We start from the raw sequence: 23,894 nt of genomic DNA on the forward strand, positions 1-23,894 counted from the left end.
AGAGAGAGAGAGAGAGAGAGAGAGAGAGAGAGAGAGAGAGAGAGAGAGAGATTTAAAATTCTTATTTTCTATATCGTAAGTTGAAGAAACAATTTAGGCGGTACTTGAAACCTCCAGGGAAGCACTGTGTAGAATTGGCCTTGCTGTCTCGTCCCCAGTTAGAGAACAGTCAAAGTCCAGAAAGTTTCCCTAAGACCAGTACCTTTCCTTGGCTATCAGAAAGTGCAGCCATTAAAAGCCAACGTGGCTGAGTGTGGTGGCACGCAACTGTAATCCCAGCACTCGGCAGGAGGACTGCCATGAGTTCAAGGCCAGCCAGCCTGAACTATACAGTGAAACCCTGTCTCCAAACAAACAAACAAAAAGGAGCTAGTGTATGTGTGTGTGTGTGTTGTGTGTGTAGACTTTTTTATAGTATCAGCAGATCTTCTATAGTCCAGAAATAAAGCAAATGCTTTGCTTGCTCTTTAGTAAAATAATGTTCACAGTTCTGTTTTGGGAGGAAATATTCTGGCCTGGATGTGGGTTTAGGCTGCACAGTTTGAAGGGAAATACAAGTAATTTACTTAGGATGAGAAGCTTACTTTTATAGGTCAGGGGTACCTCACCAGCAGACTTGCTGGGGTGAGTACTGGAAATGAGACCAGAACTGGAGGTGTTGCTTTAGTCTCCCAAGAGCCAGTGCCCACCCCCTGCACAACCTGGGTCCAGCTAGACTCTGACAGTGAGACTCCGAATCTCACTTGTGTGCCGCACGCTGTACCCTGCTGTCAGTTGCTCCTCTCAGAGTGTGCTTTGCCCCAAGTGACTCTGTTATAGACAGCAGTTTGCTCTGTTTTAAGTGCAAATGCTGCCAAGCTGTGGTGGCACACGCCTGTAATCCCAGTACTCCAGAGGCTGAGGCAGGAGGATCACTGTGAGTTCAAGAGCAGCCTGGGCTTCGTAGAGTTCCAGGTCAGTTTCAACTAATCAGACCCAGTCTCAAAAAACCAAACAATAAATAAATAAATAAATAAATAAATAAATAAATAAATAAATAAGTGTAAATGCTGAGGCAGGATAATCTGGTAACTTGTCTGCAAATATTGGACACACTAAATTTATCTTTTAAAAAAACATGACAACTCCCAGATATATAGCACAACCATAAGCCACAAACTAATAAATACATTAATCATACTTAAATTGATCAAAACTAAATCCGGGACCCATGACATGTGATGTGTCATCGGAAAAACTAGGCCCATGATTGCCATCAAACTGAAGAGCCATGCAATGCCTTCACCTGGATTCCAGAAAGAGGGACACCCAGCCCTGGGACGCTGTGGTGAGGCACACATTGATCCATCATGTCATCAGGTCATTCCGTGTACAAGGTGAACCGGGGACAGGTGCCAGTTCGCTGTCCCCCAGCTTCAGCATAGGTCAATCCCCCTGCTTGACATGGCCACTCCAACTGCCTGCTGTCGGGACTCAGGCTGTGGAACAACTCTGTCTCCACAAGCCCACGCCCCAGAGAGGCTCTGCCTGATCTGCAGTCTTCTCCTCCGTGTGCTCTGGGCCTTTGCTTTCGGTCCTGCCTCTTAGAGTCCCATAGCCACTGTTACCATCTCTTAGCCATTCTGGAATCTAACATTATTGTGTGAAGTGTGAGGTGTGCCTTGCGTGTTACAAGTATTAGGCATTAAAAGATACACTAAAAGAACCTGAGATTGCCCAGCTTACTGGCTACTGAGGGAAATCTTGAGTACTTGGCCAGATAAGACTGATGGAGCTTGTGAATTTATTGTTATTCAGTAAATTCTGACATTGTTGTAAGTCACAAACATGTCTGATCTATGTTAATGGTGCAACTGACACTGGGGGAAAGCATCTAGGCTCCTTCGGGGAAGAAGAGAGCTTTCCTAGGGCCAGGGATATAGCTCAGTGGAGCTTGCACTGGCAAGTGCAAGGTCCTGAGTTTGATTTCCGACACTGAAAAAAAAAAAATCAAACCATGGCTGAAGAGGGGTTTTCCTCAACAAAAGAAGTGGAGGTTCTTCACCTAGAACCCAGACATCATTTTAGGAAGTGAGTTTTCATAAAATTCAAATAAGCAACTAAAAACAAAAACAAAATGTCCATTTTTAAATGCCCAAAAGGAAAAACATTAATGAAACATGAGGTGATACGTATCTGCATGTATGGATCAGGTGTGTTTTCAGAAGTCCTTCTGAAAAATCAGCACTTTCACTCAAGGACCCAAGTTCGATCCCCGGGACCAAAAAAAACAGTTCAGCACTTTCAAAAAAAAAAAAAAAAAGCCAACCAACCAACCAAACAAACAAAAAACAGATATTACATGCACTTGTTACAAATCTGAGAGTCCACAAATAGCGCTGTGTAGATATGTGTCTGACCCCTCTATCCCAGAAGTAGCTCTCAACACAAGTTTTCTTATGTACACTTCCAGAAATATTCTATGCATATGCAAGCACTGGTAACCCACCAAAATATTATTCTACTGAACTTTTTGCTTTGTTTTTTTTGAGACAGGGTCTTGTATGTAGTGTAAGAGCCTAACTGAACCAGAGCGACTCCATGTTGACCAGCAAACAACCTAGAGACTGTCGCTCCTCCCCATCCCTTATAGGATAACTAATGATTAATTGTGAATTGTTAGGTAACTGCTTTGAAGTAGCTGAGAAACTAAATGGAAACTGTAGTGAACACAGAGACCCAACACAAATCACGCCACTCCTTACTTGCCTGTAGTTGAATGTTCTGAACTTTATAATCTAAGTTGTAAATGGAATAATGGATAATCGATCTGCTGATCATTAGTAAGTGACGGTCAAGTATATGCTTGATGACCACTAGCTCAGATCCACTGATTCTTTGCCTTTGTCCTCTTCCTGTAAATTTTAAGTGTAACTCCCCCCTCAGCCCTATATAAAATGGCCTCTGTTTCTGAGCTAGCCGCCTCTCTGAGCTACTTGGCTTCGGCAGTGCTGTCTGGCCAGACTAATAAAGGTCTATTTGCCAACTTGCCTGGTGTGTTCCTTCCTGGGTGACTCTCGCTGTCCGACAAGCTCCTGGAGCCTCGCTGAGCTTCTGAGCCCAGCATCGTGGAAGCCTCTTGGCTGTTCACGCTCCAGGAGTAAAAGTGAGACTTAAGTCTTACAGTAGTCCAGGCTGGTCTTGAACTCAATAGAGTCCAGGTTGGCAAACTCATGGTGATCCTCCTGCCTCAGCCTCCCGAGTGATGGCATTATAGGTGTATGCCACCATGCCGTGCTATGCATATTGGATTTTTTATTTAAAATCTTTATCTTAAAGTTGTTTTATAACACGATGTTTGGGGCTGAATGGTAATTATTCTTTTTTTTTTAAGCTGTAAATGATTCCAATGTATGGATATAATTAGTCGTCTGATAGGTATTTATTTATATTGTTTCCAAAATTTTCTTCAAACAGTAGATACATACACGATCTGTATTAATGACTTTGCAAAACAACAACAAAAACAAAATAAATAAAACTAACTGTAGAATCAATGGACAGTGTAAACTGTCCAAATGTCCTACATGGATTTAGGATAATGGGGTTTTTTATATTCTACCCTGTAAAACAACTATCTTACAAAACTTAAGAGGATATAAAAGAGAAAGTTAAAAATTTTGGCCTAAAACCAAAAACTGGTAAAAAGGGAATAAATCTGGAAAAAAAAAACCTAATCAAAATTGAAAATGTAAAAGTACAAAATAAGATTCAATGCACATATATTTCAAAGAGCTAGAAGAAAGATTTTTTAAATATTCACATAAAAAAGTCAAACGTTTGAGGAGATATATTTATCCTGATTTAAACATTACACGTGTGTACATATATTGAAACATCTCATGTAGACTCTGAATATACAATTTTATCCATTAAAGTTAATTAAATTAAAAAACATTAAAGGGATACATTTAATAGCAGATTAGACACTGCTGAACTAGAGAATTGAGGGACTAGAAGCTACAGAAGAAAAAAAAGGGGCTGGAGGCAGTTTGGTGGCACAATATATGCTTACCATGCATAAGGTTTGACACTCAGAACCACAAAAACAAAAACCAGAAGACAGAGGATAAAATAAAAAGATTTAACTTAAGTATGAGTTATAAAGTCCTAGAAAAAGAGAAAAAATGGGGGGAAGCAATGTTTGCACAGATAAGGGCCGAAAAATTCCACAAACAATGAAACCATTAACGAGTAGGCAGGCACTTTTAAGGCCAACCTCCTTGTGATAGCCACTTTCCGCTTCAGGGGAACAAAATACTAGATACTGCAATTTAAAGGAGAAAAGCCAACTTATTTGGCTCATGGTATTAGTCCTGTGGGTTCAAGGCAGGAAGGCTCAGTCGAAGGGTCTGGCAGAGGAGAGCAGCTTGTCATGGGAGCCAGGAAGCAGAGAGCAAAGGGAGGAGCCCAGAATGGGGATAAACTCTTCCAGGTAGTGCCTGGAGGCCCTCTCTTCCTGCCAAGCCCACCTCCTAACAGCAAGTCAAAGATAATGTCCGTGAAATCCAGTTGCCTTCCAAACACAGAAGGTTTGGGGAGCCATTTCAGATCGAAGTCATAACGCTATACTTATGGAAGTGGAAAATCTGCTGCCCCTTTGAATGATGATAAGCTTTCAAAGGTATTTCTTGAAACAAGATTTAAAGAAAAACAAGTCCTGGGGCTGGGGATTTAGTTCAGCCTGTCTCAGGGAAAGCGCAAGGCCCTGAGTTTAATCCCCCACCCCGACACCCAAAAAACAAATCAAACAAGTTCTTCCCAGCCTTAGGCAGTCCGGCCCCGCCCCATCCCCTTCCCTGTAGCTATAACTCCTGTCTGATACGGACAAAATTAACAGTTATGTCCTGTAAACAAAATTTATGAAGTTATATAAAGACTTAAAGTCTCCCTTCCACTCCACGGAGCGTGAACAGCTGAAAAGGCCTCCACAATGCTGGGCCCTAACACCCAGCGAGGCTCCGGGAGCTCCATGGAGAAACGAGAAACCCAGGAGTGAACACACCAGGCTAGATGGTAAATAGACGGCACTCCCGGAGCCAGGTAGCTCAGAGAGGAAACTACTCAGGGGCTGAAGTCCTTTTTATAGGGTTTTTCTAAACAAAAAGTCAGGGCATTCACAGAACTACCAGAGGACAAGATTCCAAACACATTGCTTATCTCAAGCAGGAAATATTCTATGGTCACCTTTTGTCATACCATTTGCCCCTGGGCAGGCTGTTAGCCAAATTAGCAATTAACATATGAAGCACAGTCTGGCCTATTAGCACAGAGTCACTTTAGCTCATTTAAATCCTACAATCCCCACTGATCTTAGGTAGAATCAAGTCCTTGATTCACCGTTTTACTTAAATTTTTAGCTAAGGGGTCATAGCAATTTGTAAAGGCATCTCTTAGACAGCAAAGTTGGGGATTAGGATTCTCAGAGCACATACAGTTTTTATATCTTTATCATCTGTAGGCTCATAAACTCTTCATTTAGAAGTGTAATAACTCATAACAGTTTGACACAATATAAGAGTCTATATCTAGATTGTAGTTCTCATTCTTCAGCCGTGTAGACTCACCAGCTTCCGGTGTGGTGAGAGCAGGGCTTTGAGTGTGTTGTCTCTTGGCCTCCTAGAGTCGGAATCCCTGGAATTCTGTTTTACTCTAGAGTGGTGGTAGCTGAGTTTCAGCTACCTTGATAGCTGTGAGAGTAACCATAAGTGACTCATATGGCCCTTTCTATATAGGTCAGAAAGGGGTCCTTTTCTAAATTTTAACATCACAGGGAGGTCTTTTTTATATTTAATTTACCCTTGAATATTTTTTAAAAATACTTGCCCAATTTTAACCCCTGTGATTTTATACTGGATAAGCCCAGTAGAGATAATTTTATAAAGTCTCTACAACCTCTGTTATAAATGCTGGCCCACTGTCACTGCCTATGGAGAGAGGCAGACCAAACCTTGGAATTTCTTTAAAAAATAAAATCTTGTATACCTCCGAAGCCCTCAGGCCATCTAGAAAAAGTATAAACCCATACTACCACATATTTATAACCTTTATAGGGGGTGGGTATAATCATCTAGAGTTTCTGTTTAGTTGCCCTTCTGGCTTATCTACCTTAGCATTGCTGTAAGACTTGAATATGCTAAAGTGACTCCATGCTAATAGGCCAGACTGTGCTTCTTCATATGCTAATTGCTACCTTGGTTAACAGCCCACCCAGGGGCAAATGGTTTGACAAAAGGTGACCCTAGAACATTTCCTGCATAAGATAAGCAATGTGTTTGCAGTCTTGTTCTGTGAATTCCCTGACTCTTTGTTTAGAAAAACCTTATAAAAAGTACCTCAGCCCCTGAGCAGTTGCCTCTCTGAGCCACCTGGCTCCGGGAGTGCCGTCTGGCCAGACTAATAAAGGTCTCTTTACCATCTAGCCTGGTGTGTTCCTTCCTGGGTTTCTCGGTTCTCTGTCGTGTTCCCGGAGCCTCGCTGGGTGTTAGGGCCCAGTATTGTGGAGGCCTTTCGGCTGTTCACACTCCGTGGAGTGGAAGTGAGACTTTAGGTCTTACAATTGCCATATCCTATGGCATCTTTTTTTTTTTTTGAATTATTATAGCTATTTTGTCAGATTTCCACATTGCCTCAAATAACTATATTATATCCTGTTTAATTTTAATAAGTTTGCCCTCTGCTGTGAGAAACCCACATTTTTATAGACTGTGCCATAGATATATCGAGTGGCAACCAGGAATCTGTATAAACATTTACCCTCTTTCCTTTTGCCCATCGGAGAGCCTATATGAGTACCCACAGTTTTTGCTCATTGAGCTGACCATCCAGTGGGGAGGGGTCCTGCTTGAACCGCTTCATCTTGAGTCATCTCTGCATAGCCAAGCATAGCGTACCCCATTTTCTATGAAGCTGCTCAGGCAGGGGGTCTTTCTGCAGATCTAGATGACTGGAGAACAATTTGTCAGTGACCCTGAGGCAGTCATGGTCAGGGAGACAGGTTCCAAGGGCAAAAAGTAGCAGGGTTTAAGGTTTTAACTGGAGCAAAATATAAGGGGGGACTTTCACAGATGAGGCCCTATTATGTGACTCTATTATTTGAGGGCCATCAATGTCCTGTTATTCAATAGTTCTAAAAGGCATGGGAAAACTGAATCATTTACTTTTTCCTAATGTTATCTGGTCAGCTTCCTCAATTAGCATTACTGCAGCTGCCAGGGCTTTATAAACAAAGAACTATCTCTTCACAGCTGGATCTAAACTCTAAGATAAATACATAACTGGCTAATTCTATGGGCCTATTCCTTCAAGGAGCACCCCTAAAGCAGTATGATTTCTTTTAGTCAGGTACAAACTAAAAGGCTGGGTCACATTTAGGATCCCTGATACAGGGGGGCAGTGGAAAGAGTTAGTTTTAGCTGTTTAAATGCTGACTCTTGTTCTTTATTCTATAATAATCACTGTCTTTCTGGGCCCTTTAAAGATTTATACATATAGAGAATCTAGATCCATAAAAACCTTTTATCTCAAAAATTTTTTATCTGTTTTAAGTCCTTTTATCTCTAAGCAGCATAAACTTTATATCCTGCCTCTTGAAGCAGCATTAATACTCTCTCAATATCCTGTTTTTTATTTAGTATATCCAAAAATTAACAATAATCATAATTTTATATATGAAACTTCATAACCTTTAATCTAATTAGGTATCAAAAGCATTTTATAGAACCTCTTAATAACTTTTTCTACAGAAATCCTATTTTGAAAATGAGCACTATAAACATATCACAATAACATATTTAGAATTTAACCCTTTGATGGTAACTAATGTAAACATTCTATAACAACATATTTTGCCATGTTTACAGGGGGTGTATCTTCTCAGAAGGCCATTAGTGAATAAAGACCAGAATAAATTTTTCTAAGTAGATGTCTTTTTTACTATTAACAGGAGTTTATCTAGATCTGAGTTTATACTTAATTATCTTGACAAAATTTTAATTTATAAAACCAGGTTATAGGAATTAACAAATTATTAGTATCCTTGCTGTCATTTCAAATATAATTGGACAAATACTTTTCAAACAATTGTGCAGACACAAACTTGTAAGACAATTTGTGAAACTATAATACGCTCAAATGTATTTGACCAATTGAATTATATAAGGCAGGTGGCAGCACCATTGAGCTAAATAAATCTCCAGCCCTAGAACCTCTTTTAGTTAACAGTATTCAAAACTTTTGCAGATCTATTAACAGATCTCATAGAATTAGAATCAAAAGGAATGAAAGCTCTGTTACTATAAAAGTAAACCTTCTGTAGCAAACTTGAAACCAACAAGCAAACATACATAGATCATTTTTACATATCTTTTTTATTTAGGCCTTCTAGTCTTGTATATCTTCTTTTATATCTTTCTAATAAGACAAACATACCAAATCCTTTTATATCAAAAGTATATCTCTTTTACCCATAGCTTTGCTAACATCTTCTGTCTCATTTATTATTAACCTTTTATAACAAACTTCAGCTGTTAAAATCTTAAAGTGTTCTTTTTTGTTTTCAGATTGTTATATCTTAAAATTTGATTGGCTACCCATAGAACAGTATTAACCTTGCATTTTTAATCAAGAAAGCATAAAAGAGCAAGTTAATCCTATAATCGAAATTCAAGATTTGCAATTTACAAGGGTTTTAAGCACACCAATTAAACTTAATTCAAGTTGAAAGAAAGATAACATTTATCAAATAGTTAAAATCTCTAACTTGATTTTTTTCTTGTAAAAATCTCTTGATGTCTGGTAAGACACAATTGCAGTTTTTTTCTGGCTTGCAGTGTTTGTTTTTTTTTTCCTTATATTTTTGTCTTTCAGAATTTTCCTACCTGATTTTAATCCATTAGGGATTTTTTCATTTTATTTTTTTTTAATCTGAGTGCAAGCCCTGTTTCATCTTTTTTCTGAGTCCCATCATGCTTTCCCATTTGCACCCTTCAGTGCAGTAAAGCTAAACAATTTTGTTTTGCCCCCACCTCCTCCATACCATCTATCTTAGCAACTCAAGTGGAGGGGAGATAGCTCGACCTCCTCCAAAGGGGAAACGGTGGGATTTGCCTGTAAGGATGTCACATTTTCTGAGAGGCAAGTTTACCACAGGAAACCAGCAGATTTAGCAAGCAGGTGTTTTACAAACAAAACTAAAGAGTTCTCACTAGCAGCTGATTACTGCAGAGCAGAAGCTTGAGCAGCTCCTAGAGCACAAGAGGCTCCATGTTATCAAAGTCTCAGGTAAGTAAAACAAAGGCAGATTAACTTTTTTTTGTCTAGAGTTTTTTTCTGGGGGCCAAGTCTGGCTTAGCTGAGACCATGATAACTCACAAAATTTTTAAGCATCTTTGGTTGCAGTTTTATCTTATAGTTGCCCACAAAATCTGTACCAAAATTTTGAATTATGCACTTAAGAACAGTTGGTTTAGTATTAGCATTTCCCATAACCATTAGATATTCCCTCCCTCCAGTGATGCAAGACAAAGGGTGGGGTGCAGTTCCAGAAAACGGCCTTGTTTATTCACCTGGAGGGCTCTTTAAGCACAAGCCCCCCTCCCTTTCTTTTGATGTAGAGGAGACTACCCGAGCTTGTTCCACTCACTCTCCTAACCAAGTCTCTTTCACACACACAGTCACCTAAGAAGTTAATACATTCCCTCCCTGGGTCTCCTTCCAAAGACAAACTAGGGAGAGCAACCCAGGGGATCTCACCATTCAGACAGATGATTTCATTCATTTTCCTTCTTTCTGTTCCACTTTCGCGATCCTCCGGTGGGACTTGGGTTGACACAGGGAGCGAAGCTTTCCATGAGAGAATTTAACCCCATAATCATCCTCCTGCTCAGGGGAAAAAGCCAATTTTAAAATTAGTGAGAAAGCAATCCAGTGGGGTGTTCTTGGAGCCAGATCCTCCCATCCCAAAACAGCTTTGATTCTACTACCCTGAGTCCTTGCGTCAGGGCCGTGGTCAGGGGAGGCTTCCCGGCTGTCAGCCACCTTGATCCTGACAGACAATTGCAACAGGTTCAAAGCTTACCTCTGGAGGCTTTCTAAGATCTATGTCTGAGAATCTCCTGCTAGATCCCACAATGGAGAAACTCGGCTGGATTTACAGTTCTCACTTGGGCATCTCGCTGGGGCCTCCAATATGTATGACTTAAAGTCTCACCTTCCACTCCACGGAGAGTGAACAGCCGAAAAGGCCTCCACGATGCTGGGCCCTAACACCCAGCAAGGCTCCAGGAGCTCGAAGGAGAAACGAGAAACCCAGGAGGGGAGAAACTAGAAACCTAGGAGGGAACACACCAGGCTAGATGGTAGGTAAATAGACCTATTTACTAGTCTGGCCAGACGGCACTCCCTGAGCCAGGTAGCTCAGAGAGGAAACTGCTCAGGGGCTGAAGTCCTTTTTATAGGGTTTTTCTAAACAAAAAGTCAGGGCATTCACAGAACTACCAGAGGACAACATTCCAAACACATTGCTTATCTCAAGCAGGAAATATTCTATGGTCACCTTTTGTCATACCATTTGCCCCTGGAGGGCTGTTAGCCAAATTAGCAATTAGCATATGAAGAAGCACAGTCTGGCCTATTAGCATAGAGTCACTTTAGCTCATTTAAATCTTACAGAACCACAATGAAAATACAAATAAAACTACCACCAAAAAAAAAATCTTTACTTCAATTATCACACCTAAGGCAGTTTTCACACGTGAGAACATCATGTTTCATACAGTTACACTGATAGCACATGTTTTTGTTTTCTTGTCTTCTCTGGTAGAACACACTTGACATAAGTTTCATATAATTATAATAATTACTATTACTACTTTTCTGGTGTACCAAATATATTCATGTTTTCTAACTACACAGGTTTTCCAACATTGTATAATGACAATAACTTTTTTTTTTTTAGACAGGGTCTTACTACATAATTGAGATTGACCTGGAACTCACTATGTAGCCCAGGCTGGTCTCGAACTCACAGTCATCCTCCTGCCTCAGCCTCCGGAGTGCTGGGATTACCACGCCCAGCAACAATAACTTTTTGATTCAGGTATTCGGCCTTCTCTTCTGTTCCTCCTTCTCCTGATTACAGGTACTTTTATGGCCCATACATTTTCCTTAGATGACATTCAATCAAAGGATAATAATTTAAATAAGAGTTTCCTGGTTTTTAATGTGTTTTTAGAGGGGTATAAATACATTTAACAATGGCTATTTTATACTAAGATACATATCTAAGTTTGTTGGAAGGAAAATGTCATCATGATTGCTCTGCTAGAATTATGATGATGATCATGATGATGATGATGATGATGATGATGATGATGATGATGATGTGTGGCTCCTGATTCAAAGTTTTTTCTGTTAATAGTCTACTATTAACTACTGGGTGTGGTGGCGCACGCCTGTAATCCCAGCACTCGGGAGGCTGAGGCAGGAGGATCGCTGTGAGTTCGAGACCAGCCTGGGCTACATAGTGAGTTCCAGGTCAGCCACAACTACATAGTGAGACCCTGTCTCAAAAAACAAAACAAAAGTCTACCGGAAATCAACTACTAGAACAACCATGATTGATAAAAATAACAGTCCTCTAACTATATTTTGGATTCCAGGGTGCTTGCTATCCAGATAAATTTATGATAGTTAAGCTCACTGCTCCTAAGGTACTACTGATGTCACTGATCTTCTTTTCTGGGGTTTCAACCACCAAAGTGAAGAGACCAACACTAGAAGCTAACTGGGCTAAGAAGATCACCAATATTCTGGCCCTGGCCCTCTAAGGTCATCAAAGATCCAAGCTATGAAGGAACCTTTTCTACGGCACCTTACATCTTTGGTAAGTCACCCAACCTCCTGAGCAGGGAGATTGCTGGACACCAGAGGACAAATGTACCGTGTGCCAAAAGAGGGTCACCAAGAGAAAAAAAATCTCCCATGCTTTCACTGAAAGCAACATGGTCAAGCAAGGCTGGTGACCCATCCTAACAGCTGACACTGACAGGAGCTAAGAGGCTTTATGTATGGTTCCAAAATGATGCCTAAAGAGACTTAACTGACCTTGGCTGATAGCAAGAGGTTCATATTGATGAACACAGGTCTCACTTTAACTTGGTCTTAAAAGCAGAAAAGAATAACCAAATGAGGCAGTCAACAAACAGGCACTAATGATAGACTTTTGAGGCCCACTGCTCCACCTCCTTATAAAGGGATAGATCTCCAAGTGGTAAACCAGATAACCCAGTCTCAAAAAAGGCTTCAACAGGGGCTGAGGATGTAGCTCAGTGGTTCCACCGCCTGTCTCACACACACAAGGACCCGAGTTTGATCCCCAGTACAAGAAAAAAAAGGCTATAACACCTTTTTAACGCCACCCTCCACTACCTCCCTGTCAATATCTCAGACTGTTGGATGTGTATGTCCGTTTACCCCTGCTTGTTCACTCCAATTCCCATCCCCTAGATTTTAACCTGTCTGTCTCAAATACTGGCAATTTATCTACAGTTCTAGGACCCTTCACTACGGGTCTCCCATTCCCTACACAAAGCACTAACCTGATATGCATGGGGCAAAATGACAACATCACTTGCCTTGCTTGCTCCCTCTATCTCAGAAGAGCGTCTGATCTGCCTGTCCAAGGGCCTGCACTTCATCTGCAATCAAGATGCATTCCGAATGATGCCTCAATCAGTCCGACGTTTTCTGTTACATATCCTTCCTTGGCCCTCCCGTGACCATTTATACAGAAGCCCAGATGTCTAAACAAGTTCTCCCACAGAACACAATCAGAAAAAGGGCAGCTCCCCTTCTAGTCCCCTTCTTAATGGGAGCGGGGGTCGTCACTGGGATGGCAAGGGGGATAGTGGGCATTTCTACATCCACACATTTTAATCAGGCCTTCTCCATAGAGATTTCAGAAGACATGGATAAAATAAGCCAGTCCTTAAATACAGTACAATTTCAAATAAATTCTCTAGCAGCAGTCGTGTTACAAAATAGAAGGGCCCTTGACATGCTAACAGCGGCCCAAAGGGGAACGTGCCAGGTGCTAGATGAAGAATGCTGTTATTTTATCAACCGGTCAGGGATGGTTAAAGCAAAGGTTAAAGACGAGTGAAAAAGATGATGGAATTCTTGGGGAATAGATCAGGGCTCTTCTTTTTTTTGGTACCGGGGATTGAACTCAGGTCCTTGAGCTTGCAAGGCAGGCCACCGAACCGCTGAGCTAAATCCCCAGCTCAACCAGAGCTATTCTTGGCTGCCCCAAATTGTGCCTTGGCTACTTCCCTTGTTGAGCCCACTGGCCTGTATATGCATTTTAATCATGATAGGGCCCTGTATGTTTTGCTGTTTTCAAAATGTCTTGCAGCAACACATGAAGGCATTTACCAACCAGACAGTCACAGAACTCGTCATGGTGGGGTACTGGCCACTGTGGCAGAGGGAAGAAGCCCCCACCTACCACTGCCCCCACCAGATCCAGGTTTAGCCCCAACCTTCGCCCCTTTGTCAGCTTGAAGCATCTCCAGAAGAAGAGACCTTTGCCTAATAACCATAAAACAAAAAGCCTGGAATGTTACATTTCCCTTGCCTTAAGATGGCTGCCATCATGTTAAAATAGCAGCCTCCATGTTAAAATATGGCTTCTCCCAACAAAGGACAGGCTTCTTCTTCCCATCATGCCTCTCCTCCCACCGAAAGAGTGACCTGATACCTGCTACCTCCTAGCAGCTAGTGATGTCATGAGATCTCTTAATTCCACCTCACTCAACACCCTTGCTCAGGCTAAACCCTCCCCACTCATAAAAGAAGCTCCCTGTGCTGCCATGTTGCTCTCTCTCCTTTGTTCAGAGATAACCTGGTAGATCCTCATAATAAAGGTTTGTTATGGTCCTTGCCTGGTCTTGGTTTTTTCTCTTTTTTACCTGACACTTGCTAGTCTTCCTGTTTTCCCAGAAGGCTTTTAAAATGTTTCACCTGTCTGCTGTTTACCAGTCTGTTCCAGAATTCTTTTTTTTATTATACCAGGCATGGAACTCAGGTCCTTGCACTTGCAAGGCAGGCACCGGAACCACTGAGCTAAATCCCGAGCTCATGTTCCAGAATTCTTTTGCGAAGTTCTTTGGGTAGATACATACTGTTCTTCCTCTGTTGTAATTGATCATTTATTAATTCCAGATCCACTCCCCTAAGAAAATTTCTCCATGATATTTTGTGCTTGTTCTTTTCTTTCTTTCTTTTTCTTTTCTTTTCTTCTTCTTTTTTTTTTTTTTTTTTTTTTTGAGACAGGTTCTCACTGTGTAGTTGAGACTGACCTGGAACTCACTATGTAGCCCAGGCTGTTCTCGAACTCACAGCAATCCTCCTGCCTCAGCCTCCTGAATGCTGGGATTATAGGCATGCACCACCACGCCAGGCTCATTATTAGTATATTTCAGAGCATCTTTTAGCATTTCATCTGTTACAAACAATTTCCAGCATTGAATTGCAGGTTAGTATTCCATCCAATAGGTTTTACCCCTGGCAAGAAACCTAATAACATTTTCTGACCTAGTTCCAACATTGGATCTGTCAGGTTTACATGACCATTTGGCCAGTCTATTTATTTCTGTTTATTTATGTATTTTTGCAGTATCGGGAGTATCAAACTCGGGACCTTTCTCTTATGAGGCAGCACAACTGAGCTAAATCCAGGCCCTGCCCAGTCATTTTGATAGCCAAATATTTACTCACGTGACTGTTTTCTTCCTTATCTGAATCAAGGTCGTCAGTGTGTATTTCTCTGTCATAGCGTGCTCACTTCTTATGTAACCCAAGTCATCATCGGTAGCCAGCCTCCTCTCAAAGTTGTAAAAGCAGATTTTCATGCGTCATTGTACTGAACTGGGCCAATTCTACAAGAAGAATCAGAAGAAAACATTGAGTAAAAGAAATTATAAATATACAAAAACGTGCCACGGCATGTACCATGGGTAAAACACACCCATTTACACTTTGACACACATCATACACCTTGCAGTTGGTCACATGCAGCGGTGAACACAGATTCCTTCCTGTATTCCCCCAGGTAGGCTGCTGAGATCACATTTTCATTAGGAAAGCATGGTATATAGGCGTCTGTGGTCCAGTATAAGGAACTGTTAAATATAAAACAAGGGATTTATGAAACTATTTCTTTCTTCTTGTGATGAGTTTTCTATACTATTCTATCCATTCATTCTGTTCATTTTATTGTTGTTTTGTTTTTGTGGTACTGGGACTTGAACCCAGGGCCTGTTGGCTTACATCCCCAGCCCTTCCCTCCCTTTGTAGAGGTAAGGTCTCTCTAAGTCACTGAGTTGCCCAGATTTGGCTTGAACTTGTATTGTCCTGTTTCAGCCTCCCAGAGTAGAGCATTCTCTTCACTTTATTAGGTGAGGATTGAGATTTCTGAAACGGAGCCCAAGCAAACCTCTTTTAAAAAAAGATTTCTGGTCTTGACCATTAAACCTGGCCTCAATTTGCATTTTGAAAGATCCTGTCTTAGCCCACCGGGGGTGGGGAGGTGTACTCAGGGAGGAAGCATTTTAAGACTCATTTAATATTGAAGTTTGTTCTTTTCCCTCCTCAGGCAGTCAGATGACTCAGGCTGCAGAGCTGTTTTGGTGCCCTTGTAGGTCACTCTGGGATCACTCCGGGGAACTACGAGAAAAAGTCAGACCCCGGCCAGGAGTGGTGGCACACTGGGGAGGCTGAGGCAGGAGGATCGCCAGGAGTTCAGGGCCAGCCTGGGCTATGTACTGAGATTCCGTCTCAGAAAAAGAAGAGGAAGAAGCCAGCCGGCACTTTAGCCTCAGTGGCGGGTTCCAGGTGTAAGACTTGAATAGGCTAAAGTGACTCCATGCTAATAGGCCAGACTGTGCTTCTTCATATGCTAATTGCTACCTTGGTTAACAGCCCACCCAGGGCCAAATGGTTTGACAAAAGGTGACCCTAGAACATTTCCTGCATAAGATAAGCAATGTGTTTGCAGTCTTGTTCTGTGAATTCCCTGACTCTTTGTTTAGAAAAACCTTATAAAAAGTACCTTAGCCCCTGAGCAGTTGCCTCTCTGAGCCACCTGGCTCTGGGAGTGCCATCTGGCCAGACTAATAAAGGTCTTTTACCATCTAGGCTGGTGTGTTCCTTCCTGGGTTTCTCGGTCTCCGTCGAGCTCCCGGAGCCTCGCTGGGTGTTAGGGCCCAGCATCGTGGAGGCCTTTCGGCTGTTCACGCTCCGTGGAGTGGAAGTGAGACTTTAGGTCTTACACAGGCCCTTCCTGGGAAGAGAGGGGCGCTCCCGCGACTGCGCTGGGCAACTGGGTGGGGCCTGTGGGTCTTGGAAGGCAACAACTGTGCTCCCACGCGCCGCAGCGCCAGTGCGAAGTTCCCCTCCGAGTCCGGGCGCGCGTTGGGGACTTGTGCAGGAGGCTGCAACGCCAGAGGGCTGAGTCTCCCCGCCAACTTGGCCCTCTTCCAGGCCCAGGGGGTGGCTTCCGCTTGTTGGCCAGGTCCTGCTCTGGAGGAGTGAGGCCCACAGCACAGACTGAGCAGGGAAGGGGCTGGCCTGCCCTTTCTCCGCCCGTCCCCCGAGCCACAGCCCCTTCGATCCCGCCCCTCTGTTTAACTCCGGGGCTGGTTGCCCTGGCGGGGCCAGAGCCAAGGCAGCGATCTCTGCCGCCCTCCCCGCCGACGAGGCAGTCGAGGGACCTGGAGAGGGTCCCGGAGACCGGCGGCTGCGGAGCTGGGAGGAGCTTCCCAGAATCGGGAAGCTGCGATTTTTATTCCAGTTGTTCGGGAAAGGTTATGCCCTGCGCTTGCATGAGCTCCAGGTAACTGAGTGAGGCCATTGGTGACCTGGGGCGTGAAGGTGGGCATCAGGACAGAGAACGCTGGGATGAAAAGTAAGACGCTGGAACTCTACTGGGGACCGACTGAAGCTATGCTCATAAACTGGAAGTTTGTAAGGAGAAAGTGTAAAGTTTAGACAACTTCCACTGAAATGAAGTAAACAAGCTCATAAGTATGGATCAGGAGGGCCTTAGGGCTGTCTTGGGAGGACAGTGGAGGAGGATGTGGAGTCACTACTCGGTTCTGCCGTGACTCCTTCCAGAGGAAATGATTTAGGATGATCACTGAGGCTTATCAGTTTGCAAGGCAGAGTTCCCCTTGCAGGGGGGCGGAGATAATGCTTCTCCGAGCGAGAATGTAAAATTATAGGCCACAAAGAGAGGGAGCTGCTCTGCTCTGCCGCAGTCCCAGATGGGAAGTCAGATCTGAGCCGCTCTGTGCAGACAGTCTGGCTGGGCGTTGAGGATGAGGGAGAAAATGACGCTGAAGGTCTGGAGGGCAGAGTGGCCACATCCTCTGCCACTGTCTCCCGCTGCCCTGTTGGTTCAAGTTTTGAAGAGTTGGGGAAGTGGTTCACGAGGTACTGAGAGATGGTTTGTAATAGGGCCAGGCGAGTTGGGACTATAGAGATGTGTCACACTCTGAATTAAATGGAATCTTTTATTATAAGCTGGCTAATCTAGAGCGGGCGCAGGCCTCTAAAACCTCTGGACAAAGGAAAGGCAATCTGTACGGTCTTTTTAGGGTTTTTTTTATTTGGGGAGGGCTCAGAGCACAAGCAGAACTTTACAGGTGTAGAACTTTGCTAAGTCAGTGGGGACCAGAGGAAGTTTTATTTAGTGTAGTTAAAACTGTATCACGCAGGTGGGGAGTCTTGTTTAGAAGGTAGTAAAGATAACAGAGTTGCAGACTCACACAGGATGCAGTGGTTGGTCTGTTATGCATTAACTGAGGGGATTCCCAAGAGGGAAGGGGCAGGGTCCACAAATGGAATCAGGTACATAGATGGAGCCAGGTTGGCTATCACATTCCCAACTCCTGTAAATCTGATGACTCATCTCCAGCCTCCTGAGTGGATGAGGGATTGTAGTATGCGTTTATATATTAACAGTTTTTTTTTGTTTGTTTTTTTGGTACCGGGAATTGAACTCGGGTCCTTTGCACTTGCAAGGCAGGCTGCCGAACCGCTGAGCTAAATCCCCAGCCCAATATATATTAACACTTTAACAGAGGCTGTATCTAATCAAGAACATAAGGCCCAAGCTGGGCATGGTGGTGCACGCCTGTAAACCGAGCACTCAGGAGGCTGAAGCAGGAGGATCTCTGTGAGTTGGAAACAAGCCTGGGCTACGTAGTGAGTTCCAGGTCAGTCTCAACTACGTAGTGAGACCCTGCCTCAAAAAAAAAAAAAAAAAAAAAAGGTTGGATTCCTGGTACCAAAAACAAAAAGAAAGGAAGTCTCCTCTGTATATACTGGCATGAACTTGTAGTGTAGCAAAAGCATATCTATTGTCAGTGTATATATTTATCTTTTATTTTATTTTCTTATCTTAGGGTCTGGGCTAGAGTGATCAGTTTTGAGTTGAAGTGTCTTTAGGCAAAGGCTGGGCCTAAATAATTTGGTCAGCTGTAGTCACTGCAGCTCTCACTTTCTGTACCTGCTTATCATTGCATTGTTTTTATCTCATGGACAAATAGATGAAAGCGCTTGGACAGCAGGCAAAGCCAGAGCTGGGGCTGATGTCAGGGTTTGTTTTAGATCCCGGAATGCCTTTGTTTTTGTTTTTCATTTTAGGGGTTGGTCTCTTTTTGTGGCAGAGTGGAGGTACAGCGCTCTCTCAGCAAAGCCGGGTATCTAGAGGCAACAATATCTAGCTGGGCCCAGGAATTTTTGTATCGGTTTTTTGGTAATTGGTGTGGGTATTTGGAGAATGGCCTGTTTTGTTTTTGTTGGTTTGTTTGTTTGTTTGTCTGAGACACAGAATGGCCTGCTTTTTTTTTTTTTTTTTGCCTGAGCCCAGATATGACACTTGGGAGGTACAGAGTTGAGCCTTTCTGGCCAAGAGGTGGTGACCCAACTCTTTCAGTAACTGGAAAAGCTCTTATGTGTCCTATAGGTATTTTAAAAGACCAGCAGCAGCTAGCAGCAAATCATTTGTATACTGAAGCAGGGTGAGGCTTAGAGTGGTGGGATCAAAAACTCACCAGTTCGTTTTGGAAGATCTCACTGAACAGAGTGGTATGGGTTTTTTTTTTTTTTTTTTTTGGTACCGGGGATTGAACTCGGGTCCTTGGCGTTTGCAAGGCAGGCCACTGAACTGCTGCTGAGCTAAATCCCCGGCCCTAGAGTGGTATGGTTTTGAATCTCTAAGGCAACCAAGTCTAGTTGAGTTGACAAGAATCACTGGAAGCCGGGTTAGTCTTTTGAAGTCCAAGATGGACTGGCCAGCTGGGGCAAGAGGCAGACTGAAAAAGGCACCTTTTCAACCAAGCGCTATATATAACTGGTGCTCAGGAGAAAGCAAATTTAAGAGAGTATGTGGGTTAGGGACAGTGGGGGGTAGAGTTATCATCTGTGGGTTAACTTTTTTTAAGTCTTGGACTGGCCTGTAATCTGACCTCCCTGTTTTTGTATTGACAGGAACAGAATGTTTCATGGAGACTGACAGGGAGTCAATAGCCCTTCTTGACTTGAGGGGCTATCCCCCGTCTGGCTTTTTGAGAGATGGGATAGTGTTGAACTTGCACAGGTGTGGCCGTCACAAACACTGTGGATTAGTTTTTATTTACACCTTTGGAAACTCAGCTCTGACTAATAAATCCTCGGGTTTGGGGTTTTTTTTTTTTTTTTTTTTTTGAGACTGACGTGGAACTTACTATGTAGCCCAGGCTGGTCTCAACTCAGAGATCCTCCTGCCTCAGCCTCCGGAGAGCTGGGATTACAGGCGTGTGCTAACACGCCTGGCGGGGCTTGGTTTTTGAGGACTTTCTCCCTCTTTTCTTTTGGTACTGGGGATCAAACCTGGGACCTTGACCTTGCAAGGCAGGTGGCAGAACCACTGAGCTAAATCCTCGACAGAAGTTTCCCTTTTTATGAAGAGATGTTTTTTGGGCCAGGGATTTAGCTCAGTGGCTCTGCTGCCAGACTGGCAAACACAAGGACCTGAGTTCGATCCCCAGTACCAAAAAAAAAGAGAGAGAGAGAGATTTTATGGATAGAGCAGTGGATAAGAAAAGAGTGACATCAGAAGGAGATAGTGGGCCTTAGTTTATGAAGGAGGTCTTTTCCCGGCAAGGGGATTGGGCCGTTTGTTATCACCAGAAAAGAGTGACTAACTTGTTTTGGTCTCAAGCTTATTGTCTGTTTGTTTGTGAGTGGGCAGTTTTGGACTGCTCCCACGGTCCCCCCAGATGGCAACAGATTGTGAAGAAATCTTGTCCAGGGGAGGTTTTAACATTATTGACCTCTCAGCGCCATTGTCTACCAGGAAGCGAACCAGTTGGGTCCCCTATTTTAGCATTTATCATGGGCTCCCAGGGGCCAAGAGAGAAGGGGCCCCAGCACCCTCTGCAGTCTGAATCTTTTTTGGTGTGGGGAGGGACAGTATCTCGGCAGAGGGTCTATGGCGGCAGTCTTTTTTAGTGTCCTTTTTTTTTTTTTTTTTTTTTTTTTTTTTTTTTTTTTTTTTTGGTAGTAGACACATTGGCTATTGTCTAATGGCAGGCGTCTTTCTGGTTTTTAGGCATCTGTCTTTTGGGCTTTTTATTTATTTATTTATTTAGTTTGAGACAGGGTCTCACTATGTAGTTGAGACTGACTTGGAACTCACTATGTAGTCCAGGCTGGTCTCCAACTCACAGTGATCCTCCTGCCTCAGCCTCCTGAGTGCTGGGATTATAAGTGTGCAACACCACACCTGGCTGTGTTTTTGTATTTCATTGTCATACTTACTTGTAGTTCTTATTTAAGCCTTTCATGTATCTTTTTGTGACATGTCTATAGGAATGTTTTGAACACTTTTATTAGGATTTTTTTTGGTACCGGGGATCGAACTCTGGCCCTTGCACTTGCGAGGCAGGCTGCAACCACTGAGCCAAATCCCTGGCCCACCCACCTCCCTTTTATCCGCTGCACCCTTGAACATTTTTCCTTGTCTCTTTACATGAACAAGCTGTTAATATTTTCTTTCTTATTACACATGCAAAGCCCTGGGTTGCTCTCTAGCACTGCAATAAATTAGTAAATATTGAAAAAATAAATTCTGCCTCTAGGTCATCGCCATTGCTCCTTAATATAACCATATGCAGTTTAAAACTCACCCAAATCATTTCTGTATTTTGCTTAGAAATTTATTTCACCAGATGCCCCAAATCATCAACCTTAAATTTGGCTTCCCTGGAGCCCTAGGACGTGGTTGCAACTCAGCTATTGTCTTCGCTATTTCATAGTAAGCGTGGCTTATTTTCCAGTTTGCAGTAAGACATTCCCCACTTCCTTTGTCGGCGTGGCCTGTGCTGTCCGCATTTCCGCTGGCATTTTAGCTCTTTGCTGGTATTTTTGTCTTCTGCGCCCTCACCCGAATTCCCCATGGTGCTTCATTTTCAGCAATACAAGCCTTCGTCTGTTCCAACCCCTGCTCATTACCCAGTTACAAAGCCACTTTCGCATTTTCAGGTTTCATAACAGCAACAACACCACTCCTCAGTAATAGGTTTCTATCTTAATATATTTGTGTTGCTACAGTGAAATTATCTGAGACTGGCTGACTGGAAGAGAAAAGAGAGTTGTGATTCTGGTGTCTGAGAAACCTACACTGCATGATGTCAGTGTCTGGCAAGGACCTCCTGGCTGTGTCACAACATGGCAGAGAAGCAGAAGGCACGGGGTATGAGAGAGAGGTCACATGGTTTAGCGACAAAGCAAGAAGCCGGCTTCCTCTTTTATAACACCTGATCTCAAAAAAAGAAACTAATCCATTCCTGCAAGACTTGCATAAGCCTCTCACGGGTGTGATCATGAGCCAGTCACCTCCCCCAAGGTTCCACCTCTTAAAGGTCCTCACCACCATTACATCAGGGACCAGGTTTCCGGCACAGGAACCTTTGGGGAACAAAACATATTTGAACTGAAACCAAACTGATAAAGCTATCAAACGTGCAGTTTTGTTTTCCTGCAATTTGCTTGGCTTTTCTCTTGCTGAAGTGGGCTGACCAGCTTGGCTGGGGTTAGTGGCCCATACTTGAACCCAACAAAATATCACAATATCAAGGAGCAATATAGACACACTTTAATGAGCTTAGCCTCATGCAGCCTCTGAGCAATCTGTAGCAATCTTTTACCCACTCTTAAAGCTAGGGCCGGGGTCCCTTACATCCAACACAGGTGGAAGCCCAGCCAATTACCATTTGACACCCTCAGTGGCCAAAACTCTCGGGGCTGGGGGTGTTACTCAGTGGTGGAGTCCTTGTCTAGCACCTACAAGTCCCTGAGCTTGATCCCCAGCCTGACACAAACATAAAACAAGCAGAAAAGACAAAAACCATCCCCCCCACATTATCATATGTAAAAATAATAAAATCAACTTAGGGAAGCTTTGTAACACTTAAGGGAAATGGCCAGTATCTTTCTCTTTCCCAAGAAAAATGTTAAGAATGCCAGAGGGTCTGGGGGTGTAGCTCAGTGGCAGAGCAGTTGCTTAGCATATGTGAGCCAGTGTTCAATGGGGAAAAAAGTGATATAGAAAGGAAATAAGAACATATGTTAAATTTAGAAACTTTTCTTTTTTTTGGTACCGGGGATCAAACTTGGGACCTTGCACTTGCAAGGCAGGCGGCAGAACCACTGAGCTAAATCCCCAGCCCGAACATATGTTAAATTTATATGTAAATGGATGTAAGATTTTTGTCTGGCAAAGACGTGGGTCCTGAGAATGATGAGATGGTACTTTATGCTGTTGTTCTTATTGTGGAGTGCCTGAGCGGGGGCTCCCTCCTTGCATGTACTTGTCATTTTATGTGTCATTCTTCTTATCACCTGTTTGTATGACTTAGAGACTGGGCTATGAAGTTCCAAATGCTGGGCGCAAGTCTTTGTCTCCTCTGTTCCCAGGTGCTAGGTACAGTGCCTGGTGCCAGAGCGTTACGTAAACAGGCGGTGGTTACTCCTGGGTAAACTGTTTTGTAACACTTGTCTTTGCAGCTTCCCGATCTGGGTTATTTGACCTAACATAGAAGGAAGGAGAGACAACAAAGGAGGAGGGCCAAGCCTGGCCCTTCACGCCTCCGTGCTTCTAGTTCAGAAAATAGATTTTGTCAGCACATTGAGCATGGGCAAGTTATGGGGGACTGACTCACATTGGCCGAACCCACAGAGACAGCTGTGGACTAGGGTGCCCATGAGTTTCTTTTCTTCTTTTTTTCGGTCCTGGGGATCCAACTTGGGTTGTTGTGTTTCTGAGGCAGGCGGTGGAACCACTGAGCTAAATCTCGGCCCTCCCATGTGTTTCTTTAATGAGGAGATCAGTCTGCCCAGGGATGGAAACGCTCCATTACACAGAAATACCCTATTCTAGTTTCTTGTTGTTGCATAACAAAGTGTCTCCACATGTGGTGCCATATAACAATAAACATTTTGCTAGGGTTATGATTTTTATTTATTTATTTTTTTATTGAGGTTATTGGTACAATCTAGGTATACAATACAGTTACATTCATCATTGGGATTCTGTACCTTTACATAATAGGTCTTGATTCTCATTTTTCCCCTTGTCCCTGCCCTCCCTTCACCCCCTCCTCCCCTCCCCATTTACAAACACTTTATTTCCATTCTTTCAGTTTCTCATATTTTATTCCTCTCCCTTATTACCTTTCCCCCACCCTTCCCACTTTCCCTACACCTTTAGCCCTTTACTTCCTGTTTCACATTATTAATTATCTCATTAG

The 23,894-nt window shown here is 43.2% G+C and overlaps 1 protein-coding gene and 1 long non-coding RNA gene across 2 annotated transcripts in view; one reads left to right on the forward strand and one right to left on the reverse strand.

Moving 5' to 3' along the window:
* Positions 1-6,772: 6,772 nt before the first annotated feature.
* Positions 6,773-16,266, reverse strand: LOC104853736. The gene is made up of 4 exons (XR_777873.3): positions 16,230-16,266; positions 14,818-14,978; positions 9,793-9,918; positions 6,773-6,985 (listed from the first exon to the last, which is right to left on the reverse strand). It is a non-coding gene; the product is annotated as an uncharacterized LOC104853736 (long non-coding RNA).
* A 385-nt stretch (positions 16,267-16,651) lies between these two features.
* The window catches only part of LOC104853735 (sterol 26-hydroxylase, mitochondrial), a gene marked incomplete at its 5' end in the record, with an annotated part of 42,377 nt that continues 35,134 nt past the window's right edge, over positions 16,652-23,894 (forward strand). Inside the window, one exon of the mRNA XM_010611875.3 lies at positions 16,652-16,933. Within this exon, the coding sequence (XP_010610177.3) occupies positions 16,652-16,933 (282 nt within the window). The remainder of the gene's footprint in view (positions 16,934-23,894) is intronic.

This window comes from Fukomys damarensis, unplaced genomic scaffold (assembly GCF_012274545.1).
Source record: "Fukomys damarensis isolate Sample0158 unplaced genomic scaffold, DMR_v1.0_HiC HiC_scaffold_16, whole genome shotgun sequence".
Taxonomy (NCBI): Eukaryota; Metazoa; Chordata; class Mammalia; order Rodentia; family Bathyergidae; genus Fukomys; species Fukomys damarensis.